At 46.3% G+C, this 14,928-nt stretch overlaps 1 protein-coding gene across 2 annotated transcripts in view; it reads right to left on the reverse strand.

The window, feature by feature from the left end:
• Positions 1-1,690: 1,690 nt before the first annotated feature.
• Positions 1,691-14,928, reverse strand: part of G2E3 (G2/M-phase specific E3 ubiquitin protein ligase) — a 195,990-nt gene continuing 182,752 nt past the window's right edge. For both annotated transcript variants that reach the window (XM_029599007.1, XM_029599006.1), the window contains 2 exons: positions 9,453-9,667; positions 1,691-2,028 (listed from right to left, as the gene is read on the reverse strand). In XM_029599007.1, coding sequence (XP_029454867.1) covers positions 1,814-2,028; positions 9,453-9,667 — 430 coding nt within the window. In that variant the 3' untranslated portion in view covers positions 1,691-1,813. The remainder of the gene's footprint in view (positions 2,029-9,452; positions 9,668-14,928) is intronic.

Below are 14,928 nucleotides of genomic sequence, written 5' to 3' on the forward strand. Positions count from 1 at the left end.
TTGTCCCTGGAACTGGGGGGGGGGGGGTCGGACACAGGACACTGAACCCTCCACCGGTATCTGTGGGGTCCACAGAGATTCCTTGGGATGTCTGGAGGGTACAACATCCTCCGCACAGAACAGCTTCGGAGGAGGCACGGATGACGTCTGTGCCTTCCTGTGGTCCAACATCTTCGAGGAGGATGACCAGTGTCAGTACTTCCTAGATCTCACCTCTGTCCTTCCCCAGAACTGATGGAGATGAACCTGATCTGGAGCGCGAGAATATCGACCTCGCTCAGTCCCCTGCCCCTACTTCTGGACCGGGGCTCTGTAGCGGAGGGGACACCGAGGGGGTCATGGCCAAGACTTCCTTACCCTGCGGTGTTAAGTCCTGTCTATGGTTCCGATTTTTTTAGCACCAGTTTCTCCCATTTTGTCCCTTGGGGGTCATTTGAGCACAAAGGTCACAGCCACGGACATCATGCAATGCCCCCAGACACAGGACACAGACCTTGTGGGGGTTTGTGATGGACATGATCCGGGGGCAGTGGCGGAAGCCAGATAACACCATGGAAAACAAACACGGCATGTGGTTGATTCCCAGTGGCCACCAAGAGGAGACAGTCTAATAGACTGCGAAGTACCATGGAAACTTACAGATGCCATGAGAAAAAACCCCAAAACACGCAGAGGGACCCGACGGGTCTTGAAGAAAAAAGTTATTTTCCACAGCAAAAAAGTGCGAGCTCCACAGCCATGAGGCTTCAGCTTCACGGAAAAAGAGACTGAAGAGGGACCCCACATGGACATGTAGACGGTGGCATGCTCAGTGTGTCTGTCAAAGTTTCTAGAAACTTTGACAAAAGTTTTCCATGCCGGGCTCCATCTGATGATGTCACCCTGTGTGAGGACTACCATCCTGCTTGTCCTTGGAGAAAAAATATTACAAGAGCACAATTCACATCTGGAAGTCTGGAAAGATGACTGACTCACATGATAAAGAGCTGCAGAGAAAGCTCTGCACATGCTAAAAAATACCTTCTAGGTCTTTCTAAGCTCTGTGAGCACTTTCCCTCTGTGCTATCAGAGAGACATTACCTACTTGGTGGGCTGATATCCTGCTTGTCCATAGAGAAAATATAAAGTGTCTGTATCAGTTGGCTCAATTGTGATTCGTCTGCTTTGGATGGGTGAGCATACAAATTCTGATATGCAACCTAACGCCAACACCCCTGTATATCTTTTATCTTTTATCTGCCATCTCAATCCCAACCATGCCCAAAAGTATCAGCCTCCCTGACTTCTGGTAGCCTATTTCAGGCTTTGTCATCAGTTTTCTTTCTGACCAGACCAATACTTAATCCAACACCCAGGCCCCCTTCCTTGTCTTATTACTAAATTCTTTCCAATCTCTACAGCCATCAAAATTAGCAAGATGGTTGTCCAAAAACATTTCAACCTCCCCATGCTCACTGAGGTCTGTGTTTTAAGTATGGAGCCTCCTAAAAAGTCACTCTGGTCTTCTTTGGTCTTATTCTGTAACCTAGAACAATATAAAACGGACAAAAGTAGCAAGAGTATATATGCTAAAAATGCATAGTAAAATTTGAAGTCACTGAAAAAAAAGTGAAATACCTGCTGGATTTGGTATACGTATTTGTTTTAGGTCAAAGCCTCAACTGGCACCTATTATGAAAGGCTCCACATATCCCCACAATGATACAGGAGTGCCTGTTTCATGGCTTGACCAAAAATAGGCAACACATACTAACATACCATTAAAGAGAAATATTCAAGCCTCATTTTAAAATTAACGTTCTTTGTCACATCTTCATACAGCACTTATTGCTAAGTCCATGGCTTCTTTAAACTCTTTATATGTGTTGGTCACTGGAAGGCCCAAGCAATTAATGGAGCTGTTGCCAACTGGAAATTTGCCATGCAGAAATTCAATGACTGGAACAGGATCAAAGCCAACAGGGGGAACAGAATCAGTACCAGTTGCAAAGTTAAGTATTTCTTCTAGAGATGCCACAGTCTTCCCATCTAAGGACAAGAAACAAATTATAGTGCAAGTTTACAATTATCCACAACAGAAAAACTATCAAAACAAAATTTTTGGACAAAGTAAACACCTGTTATTTGCTCTAAGTTACTTACTCTGAACTTATATTAAATTGAACCTCTGCTTCCCTATAGCCCAACCAGGAATGAAGTATAACTGGTTATTTTATGCACTTATCACTTTCATACATAGAAAAATAAAGAGATGGTAAAATACTAAAATGGAGAATTCTTAGGATTACTGTTTTATATAAAACATCCACTGATCTGTAGAGTTTGAGATACCAACCTCACCATCTTCTCGAACATATGAAGCATTCATATCTGTTGTCCACACAACCTACTGTGGAATTAAGTTATATGTTGTGCATATAACTGGTAATAAATGGTTACAATTAGATCTCTAAACACCCCAGTATATATCACCTCACAATAGCCCACATGGGGTAGCTGTATGAGAACCAGAAGCCCACAACCCCCCAAAGCCAATGTTGTTGATACTGGCAGGTTGGGTGTGACCAAGTAATGTCCAGCAAAGTCACAGGAAAACAGGCAGCCAGACATTAGGGAAAATACCCCACTGATTTTGGCTATTAGTTTATTATAAGGCTTGGTGGAGAGAGGTTGAGTCTGGATATTTAAATATGGAAACCTATATGCTCATCTACCCAGGATGCCAGAGAAACAAAGAGAAAAAAACCCCCAAAAACTCACTTAGATAAGAAGCAATTTCCTACAAGTGGTCAAGTTTCTTTGGCTTGCAGCTGAGATATATCTTAATGAAGACAAAAAAAAATAAAAAAAACTCTGCAGAAAAGATGGGCCAATTTGGCCTTTTATTTTCTGTCTCCTGTCACTAACAGGCCGTTGGAGCGCACTGTTAACCCGCGTTTGAACGCGCATTTTCGACGCACTATTACCCCTTACTGAATAAGGGGTAAAGCTAGTGTCGAAAACGCGCATCCAACCCCTCCGAGAGTAATAGCGCCCGCAACATTCAAATGGATGTTGATGGCCCTATTAGTCATTCCTGCGCGATACAGTAAGTAAAATGTGCAGCCAAGCTACACATTTTACTTTAAGAAATTAGTGCCTACCCAAAGGTAGTCGTTAATTTCTGCCGGCGCTGGGGAAGTGCACAGAAAAGCAGTAAAAACTACTTTTCTGTGCACCCTCTGACTTAATATCATGGCGATATTAAGTTTGAGGTCCCAAAAGTAAAAAAAAAAAAAAAAAAGGTTAAAAATAAAAACAATAAAATAAAATTTAAAATCAGCCCGCGGGTTAAAAACCGGATGCTCAATTTTGCCGGCATCCGGTTTCCAAACCCGCGGCTATCAGTGGGCTCGAGAACCGATGCTGGCAAAATTGAGTGTCGGCTGTCAAACCCGTTGACAGCCACCGCTCCTGTCCAAAAAGAGGCGCTAGGGACACGCTAGTGTCCCTAGCGCCTTTTTTTACCGTGGGCCCTAATTTAAATATTATTACTGTATCGCGCGCACAGGACACTGGCCTGTGCGCGCGCCGGGAGATCAGGCGCTTGCCTGCTCTCCCGCGAACTTTACTGTATCAGCCTGTATGTAAGCTACTATATGTTAGCAGCCACTGAGAGAAAAAAACCCAAATTTTTCAGTGTAGCTGGTAAATAACGCATCTGTATTTAACTCATCTATATCAAAATTCTGTAAAGCAAAGCATCTCCCATCAATAGTAGGTTGAATTAGCCAGGCCATCTGAGACGTCCTCTTTTAAGTCCCCCGAGGCGGAGCTTTTCTCTGAAATCACAGAGCTCTTGCTCTGTGCAGCTGCGAGCGTCTTCCTGCGCGATCACCGTCTTCAACTCAGTCCTTTTCTTCCGCACTGCCAGTCTCAAGCGGAGTTTTTTCTCTTCTCCTCAAAAGTTTTTTTTTTCCTTCAAAAACAGCACTTTTCAGTGCCATCATGGCGCCCAAACTGCCAGGCTTCAAATACTGCCAGTGCGTAAAAGTTATGTTCATCACAGATGAATATTTGCCTAGGGCCCAAGCACAACCAGTCCAACTGCCAGAACTGTGGTCCAGTGTCACCCAGGGCCCAAAGGCAGCGTGTCCAGAAGATTGCATGCCTGAGGGACAAGGACTCTGGCTCCTATGCCCTGGCGTCTGAGCACTACTCATCCCTGGGACCGAAGACTGATCGCCCAGAGAAGCAAAGGAAGTCTTCCTCCATGGGGCCCCAGGATAAGAACCAGGCCAAGTCCCCCCAGTGCTCCCCGCTCCCATGACCTGCAGAAAGACCAGGCGTCAGGGTCAGTGTCAGCAGGTGGCCGTGCCGCCGGAATGGCAGCATCGATGCATGAGTCAAAATGGCGTAAATACGATGCTCCATGCAAAAAAGATGGAGAGAGTGCGAAGACTCCCCGTCCTGACGCATGGTACAACGACACATCGAAGAGCCATAACACTCCAAAGTGTGCTTCTCCGGGCCCAGATACCTGGGTAATAAGCTACGAAAAGCCAACGCAAGTCCACAATGCGCCCGTCCACGATGCAATCAATGCTGATGAGGCATTGGTTGAATCTGAAGCTACAGGGAATCTGACAGACAAATCTTCCTGGAAAAGGCCCTTGATGAAAACAGAAGCTGCAGCAGGATACTCAGATCATCTTCTTACCGGAGGAACTGCTTGAAATGGAGCTTTGGGATATGGACCCACTCTGAATATCCCTTGTCAGGGGGTTCATAGAGTTCACTCCCTGGGATGACCTCAAACATGTCTTCAGTCTCTTGGAGGAAGAGGTGTTCACCCCAGCTTCAGTAGCTCCTGTCAAAGAGACACAGACCATCCAGCAAGGTTGAGCCTGCCACACACCGAAGCAAGAGAGCTGACTCCAACGTCCTCTTGGCTGCGGTGCCTCCTTCATCCATGAGATCCAAGTCTGCCCTGGGTAGGGGACAGGACGGTATTCCCTCCACTGTCCTTTTGAAGGTGCAGCATACCCCTGCAGAAGGGGGGCTGGCTTCCCAGGCAATGTCCCGGATATCAGTGATTCTGAGCAATGTCTTTACATCCCTGGAGTCCAGCAACCAAGGGTATCTGCCTCCAAGTCTCTTGTTGGAAGAGTTGTCCCCAGGGGTAAAATCCCCTCCACTGCAGGAGGAGTTATACAGCCTGCTGGAAGAGAGGGGATCCATCCACAGATTTCCCCCCTGCCAGTCTCGGAACCAAGTGACTCCACCCCCCTCCCCCCCCCCCCCACCTTCTCCAGGGTCATCTACGGTGATACCATCTGACCTCCCAGAGGAATTTCGAGCCAGTTTCACCACAAGAAGATCTCTACTATTCCAAATTCATCGAGAAGGTGGGGGTGCTTCTCAACGTGGAGACCAAAAACGTGCTGGACCCTAGAGCGGAGGTCCTCAGCATCTTTAAGATCTTTGAGGTTCCATCCAAACCGAGAGCACTGCCCTCCCATGCTGTCCAGGAAGAGGCCTGGGAGTCCCTCTTCTTGGGACTGCTGACCGAGAAAAACCGATCTTAAATTCTGGATGAGAAAATCCCCCTACTATGGTACAGTGCAGCTGCCACATATGCCTCCATTTTGGTGGAGTCGGCCATGAAAAAGGCAAAGAGAATCTAGGCTCCATTCCAATGTTCAGCCAGGGAAGTTTATAATAGCTACTTGGGCAAGTTTGGGAGGAAAGCCTTCCAGGCAGCCATGTTGAATGTGAAAATCCAGCAGCATCAGTTCTATATCACTGAGTACCTCTGAGTGCCTGAGGTCCATCAAGCCCCGCTTTGAGAAGGGCTCATCCGATACTGTGCTGCCCCAGTCCATAGCAGACATGGACTGCATCACCTCCTTTGCATGATATACAAGATCTTCGAATCAGCCCGTGCGCTGGCAGCAGCTATAGAAGCCAATAGAATGGCCTGGTTGAGGGCCAGTGCCATCCATGAAGACGTCCATAAGAAATTGGCCAATCTTCCATGTAGGGGCAATAACCTCTTTGGGGATAACCTTTAGGAGACAGTCTCACAGCTGAAGGAGCAGCGTTAAAGATCTTCTTGATCAAGCAGGTGTTCAACTAACTTTAGCCCATTAAGATCTGGACTATGTTAATGTTATGACCTTTTATTTTTCTTGTGGCTTATTGCTGTTCGTTAATCATTATTAAACAAAAACAAGGTTATGTATGTTATTTTGTTAATTGCTTAGAGTGTACGCATTAAGTGAGGAGCAGAATGTGCGGTCCTGTCCCTGGCTTCCCTGCCTGAGCAACCATCTGCTGCCAGGAGATAGTACCCCAGCTTCAGGAAAACCAGTTATCAAAGACGCCCTTTTAGGCCGTATGCATCTTATTGTGCATCGACCTTTCCAAAACCCAGGCAGCAAGCACAACCACCACAGCCTAGGAGTAGAACCCGGGGCCAGCGCCAGCTGTGGCAGCCATCAAATGCCAGCCAGAAACAACGCCCCCCCCCCCCCCACCAAGAGTTTGAGAGTGGTCAGGCCGCAGCTATCGCTGTATGTGGGGGGCCAGATAGTACATTTTTTCCACTCTTGGGAAGCAATCATATCAGACCATTGGTTTTTGAGCATCATTTGAGAGGGTTACCAACTGAATTTCAAGAAAACTCCAACTCTCCCGCACCTCACACCTTCTCTGCAGGATTGTGCTCAAACGCCACTTTTGCAGGAAGACGTGAGCTCACTTGTGCAGCGCCATGCAATTCAAGTGGTACCTGCATACAGGCACAACATGGGTTTCTATTCCCAATACTTCCTCATTCCCAAGAAATCGGGGAGGTCTCTGCCCAATCTTGGATTTAAGGGCCCTCAAGTTCATTCAAATGGAGAACGATGACATCCCTAAAATCCATTCTGCCCTTCCTATAGCCCATGTGCTTGATAGATCTCAAGGATGCTTACTCCCACATTCCGATGCATCGTTCCTCCTGGTGCTACCTGTGTTTTCAAGTCAATGGATGCCACTACTAGTATAAGGTGCTCCCTTTTGAACTATTGTCTGCCCTGAGAGTCAAGGGTTTAGCGGTAGCAGTGGCCCACCTCAGTCGGAAGGGGATTCAATTATTCCCTTATCTGGACGATTAGCTTCTGGTGGCCTCAGAAGCAAATATTCTTTGGACTCACTTAAGGGATACAATTTGCTTAGAGGTGCTGGGCTTCATAATAAACTATGAGAAGTCCAGCCTCCAGCTGACGCAGATTCTTCAGTTCTTTGGGGCCAAGATAGACAAGGTCATGGGGAAAGCTTTCCTGACAGAGGACAGAGCTCAGTCTCTTCACACGCTGGCTGTGCAGCTATGGAATTGTACACACCCCTCGGCCTGCCAGATTTCAGCCTGCTGGGACACATGGCAGTGGCAATATACATAGTGCCGCACACCCAGCTCCATATGCGCCGCCTGCAATGGGGTTTGAAGGCATACTGGACTCAATTCATTGAACCTCCAACCAAGTCAGTGTTAGTGACCAGGACCATGTGAAAGGATATAGCATGGTGGCTGTCCCCACTAACCCTCATAGTGTGAGCCTTGTTCCGGAGCCCGGCGCACCAACCGGTTCTGACCATGGACGCTTCCACAAGGGGCTGGGGGGGAACGCACTTAGACCTTCTAAAGGCGCAGGGGCTATGTTTGCCAGAGAGCACTCGCCAGATAAACCTGCTGGAGCCGAGAGCAATTCAGAATGCCCTCCTCACGTTCCTTGACCACTTTTGTGAAAACAGTCATTTTACATAAACAAAGGAGGGTCCGGTTCCTGGACCCTATGCAAGAAAGTGATTCAGATCCTCGAATGAGCAGAGGTACACTCCATCTCTCTGCAAGTGACTTATCTCCTGGGTATTGCAAATATTGAAACCGACCGACGCAGCAGGGTATTCCACTCACATGAATGGGCTCTAAACCAAAAGGGTTGCAGACTGACTCTTTCAGAAGTGGGGTCTCCCTTGCATGGATCTCTTCACACCTGTATATAACAGGAAAGTTCAAGAATTCTGCTTGGTTTATCCGAGCCGGGAGTGCTTTGCGCAGGATGCATTCCTCATCCTTGGGTGAAGGGACTCCTCTACACTTACCTTCCGATACTGCTCATTGGGGTTGGCGACAGCCTCTGTCAGAGTTCATGTGAGCGCCAATGCAGTGTATCAACCATGCAATGGTCTTCCGGTTTCAAACCATCCTTTGATTTCTCGCTTCTTGAAAGGAATCTTGAGAATGAGATCGCCAATGACCAAACCTCCAGTCCCTTAGGACCGTAACCTGGTTTTGAAACAGCTCATACTTCCGCCCTTTGAACCAATGTACAGTAGCCACATGAAATATCTGACCTGGAAAGTGGTGTTCCTGGTCGCAGTGACTTCAAGATGGGTCAGTGAACTTCAGGCCGTAGTTCACTGCACTCTGTATTTGGAGTTTTTTCGTGCGAACTCACCCTTTCTTACCCAAGGTGATCTTGGTTTTCTATCTGAATCAAACTATCATGTTGCCAACATTTTTCCCAAAGCCACATAGTGATGACAGGGAACATCTCCTTCACACCCTAGTCTGTAAAAGCTTTGGCTTACTACAAACTTTTGTTACTTGAAGCGGTCAGCAGCACTTCCTGAAAAGTCAAAGCGCACCAAGTGCGAGCGGTTGCTGCTTCAATTGCGCATCTTCACAAGATGCCATTGTTGGACATTTGTAAGGCAGCCACATGGTCATGTCTGCATACCTTCATGTTACACTACTGCCTGGACGAGCAGGCCTCTTCAGACGCAGCCCTGGGTTCGGCAGTGTGTCCACTTCGCTGGCGGATTGTGCACGCAAAGACAGTCTACTTCTGACAGGGGTGGCCATCCCCTACTCCATCCCCTCTCCAAGCACTGCTCCGCTGGATAAGCTATATTATAGACTGAGGAAAAGATGGAGATTGCACGAGAAGGCATGCACAGCCACATAGAGCAAGAGCTCTATGATCTCTGAGAAAAGCTCCGCTGTCCCAGACAGTATGGCTAATTCATCACGCTAGCTACAGCAACATTGTTTATGGTAAGCAAACTTGCTTTAACACTGTGTGTTTTTTGTTTTTTTTTTTACCACGACACACATCCTGTATACATAATTTAAAAAAAACTCAAGACCATAGCATTAAAGTAAAAAAAGTAGAAAAAAATTAATGGAAATACAAACCCCCAAAAAGTGCATATATAGGATTTTAGTCATATTAATGCTTTTGCATCAAAGTGCTATTCTTGTTGTAAACCTCTCTGGTAGGACATTACAAAAGCAGGTAGCACTCATATTGTGTTAATTACTGATCATCATGAAAATTGGGAAGAAAACCAGAAATTATTGAACTTGAGTAACTGGACAGGAGAGAACTTTGTCCCAAAGGGAGAGGAGTTAAAAACTATACCTTCTGCATCTATTAGATAATCCATCCAGAATTCAATAACTTTAACTTCAAACATCTTTGACTTGCTTCCTTCTGTTGAAAAGTTGATGACAAAAAGATCACCAAATGCTTTTGCTGTAAGCTTTTCAGGCTTGAGGCCTAGAACACTCCAGAATGCATCTGGGTAAGTCTGTATTTTCTCCAGTACACCAAGGGTTTGCAACCCTTGCCTGAAACTAAAAGGAAATGTAAAATAATAGTGTATCCACATCATACAATTTGCAAGACAAATAAATATGTAAGTGACCATGTTATACAAGTTGAGACTGGGTGAATATATATGGAAAAAGTATTGCAATCTTCCCATCTAGCCTTGTGCCTTCCACTATTCACTAAATCATCCTCAAGTTTAAATACTATTAGAAAACAAATAGTGAAAAAGAAAACACACATACTTTTTCACCATATTGCTTCCTGAACAAAATGGTCAGACAGATGATGAAATGCTAAGAGAAATAAGGGAAGCTAACCAATTTGGCAGTGCAATAATAATGAGAGATTTCAATTACCCCAATATTGACTGGGTAAATGTAACATCAGGACTTGCTAGAGACGTAAAATTCCTGGATGTAATAAATGACTGCTTCATGGAGCAATTGGTTCAGGAACCAACAAGAGAGCTATTTTAGATTTAATTCTTAGTGGAATGCAGGATTTGGTGAGAGAGGTAAAAGTGGTGGGGCCACTTGGCAATATTGATCATGACATGATCAAATTTAAAATAACAACGGGAAGGGGGACAAATAAGTAAATCTACACCTCTAACACTAAATTTTCAAAAGGGAAACTTTAATAAAATGAGGAAAATAGAAAAAAACTGAAAGGTGCAGCTGCAAAGGTTAAAAATGTTCAACAGGCATAAACATTGTTTAAAAATACAATCCTAGACGCGCAGTCCAGATGTATTCCACACATTAAGAAAAGTGGAAGGAAGGCAAAACGATTACTGGCATGGTTAAAAGGTGAGGTGAAATGGAGAAATTACTTACCTGATAATTTCGTTTTCCAGATGGACTCGGGACCAATGGGTATAGTGTACTCCTGATAGCAGTTGGACGTCAGCCCTAGTACATATACCCCTGCAGGAAGTGCAGCTCTTCAGTATTCTCCTCGAAAAGCATTGTGGATATATGTGTGACTGACTAATTTTAATAACTTGAATAACTTGATAAACTTTATGACTTGGTTAACTTGATTAAATTGAACTAGTTGAATTGGCTATAGCTGGAGACTGCCAGTGCCCTCAACTGGGAAACGTCGACACCCGGTAGGATGGGTGTCCTAGGTGAAGGAAGCATAGCTTACCCTTGAATCACTCGCTCCCGGGGATGTCCCCAGAGAATTCCATGAGTAACGGCAGCCATGGGTGGGATGCTGAGTCCATCTGTCTACACTAAGGAAAACGAAATTATCAGGTAAGTAATTTCTCCATTTCCTAGCATGTAGCAGATGGACCCAGGACCAATGGGATGTATAAAAGCTACTCCCGAACCGGGTGGGAGGCTGCCCGTGACCCACTTAGTACTGCCCTTGCAAATGCTGTGTCTTCCCGAGCATGAACATCCAGGCGGTAAAACCTGGAGAAGGTGTGGATGGAGGACCATGTCGCCGCCCTGCAGATTTCGGCGGGCGACGGCATCTTGGTTTCCACCCAGGACACTGCCTGGGCTCTAGTAGAGTGGGCCTTGACTTGTAGGGGCGGTGGCTTGCCTGCTTCTATGTATTTATTTATTTATTTAAAAGCTCTTCTATACCGTCGTTAAGTTAGATAACCATCACAACGGTTTACAGCAAGGCACGATAATGCATAAAGTAAGTGGCATAGATTACAATTAATCATGTGCCATCATAGTGATGATTTCTTTAATCCAGCGGGCAATGGTTGCTCGCGAGGCCACTTCCCCTTGCTTCTTCCCGCTGTGAAGGATGAACAGGTGGTCCGTTTTTCGTATGGGTTCCGACATTTCCAGGTATCTGGATAGGAGTCTGCCGATGTTGAGGTGTCGAAGACTTCGAGCCTCTTCCGAGTTCTTATGTTCATCTGGCGATGGTAGCGAGACGGTTTGGTTGAGGTGGAAGTGAGATACAACTTTGGGGAGGAACGAGGGAACCGTGCGTAACTGATTGGTTCCCGGGGTAAGCCTGAGAAACGGCTCACGGCAGGACAGTGCTTGTAGCTCGGATATGCAATGGGCTGAACACACTGCCAGTAGGAAGGCTGTCTTCAATGTTAATAGTTTGAGAGACAGGCTGCATAGAGGTCTGAATGAGGCTCCTGCTAAGAAATCTAGGACCAGGTTGAGGTTCCACAGAGGTACCGGCCACTTTAGGGGTAGTCAGATGTGCTTGACTCCTTTCAGGAAGCGGGAAACATCTGGGTGAGAGGCTATGCTGTCGCTCTCGCTCTTGGTTCCGTAGCATGATAATGCGGCCACCTGTACCTTGATGGAATTGAGGGACAATCCCTTTTGTAGGCCGCTCAGTAGAAATTCCAAGTTCACAGGAATTTTGACTGAGCGTGGTATGATGTCGAGGTCCTCGCACCAGGCTTCGAATACTCTCCAAATCCTAATGTATGTTAGAGATGTGGACTTGCGTGCTTGGAGTAGAGTGTCAATTTCTGCTCCCAAGTATCCGCTCTTCCTCAGGCGAGTCCTCTCAATGGCCAGACCATAAGAGAGAATCGAGCTAGATCCTCGTGGAGGATCAGCCCTTGTCGGAGCAGGTCTCTGTGTGGAGGTAGTGGCAGGGGGGTCCCTGTCAGTAGTCTTCGCATGTCTGCGTACCATGGTCTTCTTGGTCAGTCCGGTGCCACCAGAAGGACTGGTCCCCTGTGTTGTTCTATCTTCTGAATGATTGCGCCCAATAGAGGCCACGGTGGGAAGGCATATAACAGGGCCTCCTGTGGCCAGGTCTGTACCAGGGTATCGATTCCCTGGGACTGAGGTTCCCGCCTGCGGCTGAAGAAACTGGGTACTTGGGCTTTGGACCGGTTTGCCAGAAGGTCCATGGTCGGTGTTCCCCCAACGGTTCACTATTAGTTGGAATGCCGCGGGCGACAGCATCCATTCTCCTGGGTCTAGACTTTCTCTGCTGAGATAATCTGCCGTGATGTTGTCTTTCCCGGCGATGTGGACGGCTGAGATCTCCTGGAGATTTGCTTCCGTCCATGCCATTAGGGGGTCTATTTCCAGAGACACCTGTTGGCTTCTGGTTCCTCCCTGACGGTTGATGTAGGCCACTGTTGTGACATTGTCCGACATTACTCTGACCGCTTTGTCTCGGATTCTGTGGCCGAACCGTAGGCAGGCTAGTCTGACTGCCCAGGCTTCTAGGCGATTGATGTTCCATCCTGACTCTTCTGTGTTCCACTGCCCTTGGGCGGTTAGCTCTTCGCAATGTGCTCCCCATCCTCGTAGGCTGGTATCCGTGGTGAGCAGGATTCAGGTCGGTGAGGATAGCCTTGTTCCCTGGCTTAAGTGGCCGTCTTGTAGCCACCATCTTAGTTGGGTCCGAACTCTGCCCGGGAGCTGTAGATGTACGGTGTACTTCTGGGACAGTGGATTCCAGCGTGATAGAAGTGAGCACTGTAGAGGCCTCATGTGGGCTCGTGCAGTGTGGATGCCATGAGACTGAGGACTTGAAGGTAATCCCATGCTGTGGGACGAGGTTCGCTCAGCAGGATTTGCAACTGGTTCATCAGTTTTGATCTCCTTGTTGGTGTCAGGATGACCTTGTCTTGTTTGGTGTCGAATCGGACTCCTAAGTATTCTAGGGACTGGGAGGGCTGCAGACAGCTCTTGTTTGTGTTGACCACCCATCCCAGGTTCTCCAGTAGAGTTTTGACTCTGTTGGTTGCCCGGTAACTTTGCTCTGGGGATTTTGCCCTGATCAGCCAATCGTCTAGGTAAGGACTTCGAGACACCACAATCAAATGGTTTGAATCATAACTCACAAACAGATCCTACAACGTAAAGCTAAACACATCAGAATCCTCCCAAATACCACTTACATACGGTGTCCCACAAGGATCTTCCCTATCCTCCACCCTATTCAACATTTACCTCCTCCCACTCTGCAAATTCCTCTCAGAATCACACCTCACTTATTTTGTTTATGCAGACGACATACAATTATTACTCCCCATAAACAAAACCATCGAATACACCCTAGACAGATGGAACCAACTCAGCATGAAAATAATTCATCTGCTATCACAATTATCACTCTGCCTCAACCAAAACAAGACTGAAATCCTTCATATCTCCAATGATCGTCTCTCAGCCCCTCTCAACATCAACACCTCTAAAAACATAGGGGTGCAACTTACAACATCTACAAAAAATCTGGGAGTGACTATTGACAATGAACTCAACCTCAACATGATCAAAAATGGATTCTTAAAACTGCAAACACTAAAAAAGCTCAAACCACTACTTCACACTCAGGACTTTCGAACAGTACTACAAACTATAATTTTTTTCAAAACACGACTACTGTAACACTATACTCCTTGGCCTCCCCGAAACCACCATCAGACCTCTTCAGGTACTACAAAATGCCGCCACCAGGTCCATCACAAATATAAAAAAAATGCAATCACATCATACCCACACTAAAAAAACTTCACTGGCTTCCCATCAGCCAAAGAATTCAATACAAAACCCTCACCCTCATCCACAAAAAACCAAACAACGACGAGATGAACTGTTTAAACACTGCCATACTCCCATACTCTACACAAAGAGATCTCAGATCCTCAGACTCTGGCCTCCTCACCATTCCCAACTCCAAAACAGCACACCTCACCTCCACCCGCAAACGACCCATATCTGTGGCGGGCCCCACACTTTGGAACTCCCTCCCGCCCCTACTCAGAAATTAAACTTCCACTCAAGTATTCAAAAAACAACTCAAAACCTGGATCTTCAGAAAAGCCTTCCTGCCAGATACTTAGACCCCCCCGGAGTCATCACTGCCTCGAAAATGAAACCCTAACCGCTGTCACCTAACCAAAACTCACCTTCAGCCCCCTCACATTTAATTGCTCTTTCCCATCCCCACTCCCCCCCCCAGCCACATTTTATAAGCTTTCCACCAAAGTCTCCACACAAGTTAACCACTCCAAAACTCTATGTAGATCGAAATCTATAACTTATCTTCCCAAGTTGCAATGTTATAATAGAAACGTTTCTCTTTTCTTTTATACAAGTTACCATGTTACAATGAAAAATAAGCAGATCTTGCCTTATTTGTTCAGTTATATGTAAACCGATGTGATATCTCGATCGAATGTCGGTATATAAAAGCAAATAAATAAATAAAATAAGGATTCCTTCCTTCCTCAGCGTTGTCGCCACCACCACTATGATCTTGGTGAACGTCCGGGGTGCTGTGGCTAACCCGAAGGGTAGTGCCCAGAACTGATAGTGCCAGT

Source organism: Rhinatrema bivittatum, chromosome 4 (genome assembly GCF_901001135.1).
Source record: "Rhinatrema bivittatum chromosome 4, aRhiBiv1.1, whole genome shotgun sequence".
Taxonomy (NCBI): domain Eukaryota; kingdom Metazoa; phylum Chordata; class Amphibia; order Gymnophiona; family Rhinatrematidae; genus Rhinatrema; species Rhinatrema bivittatum.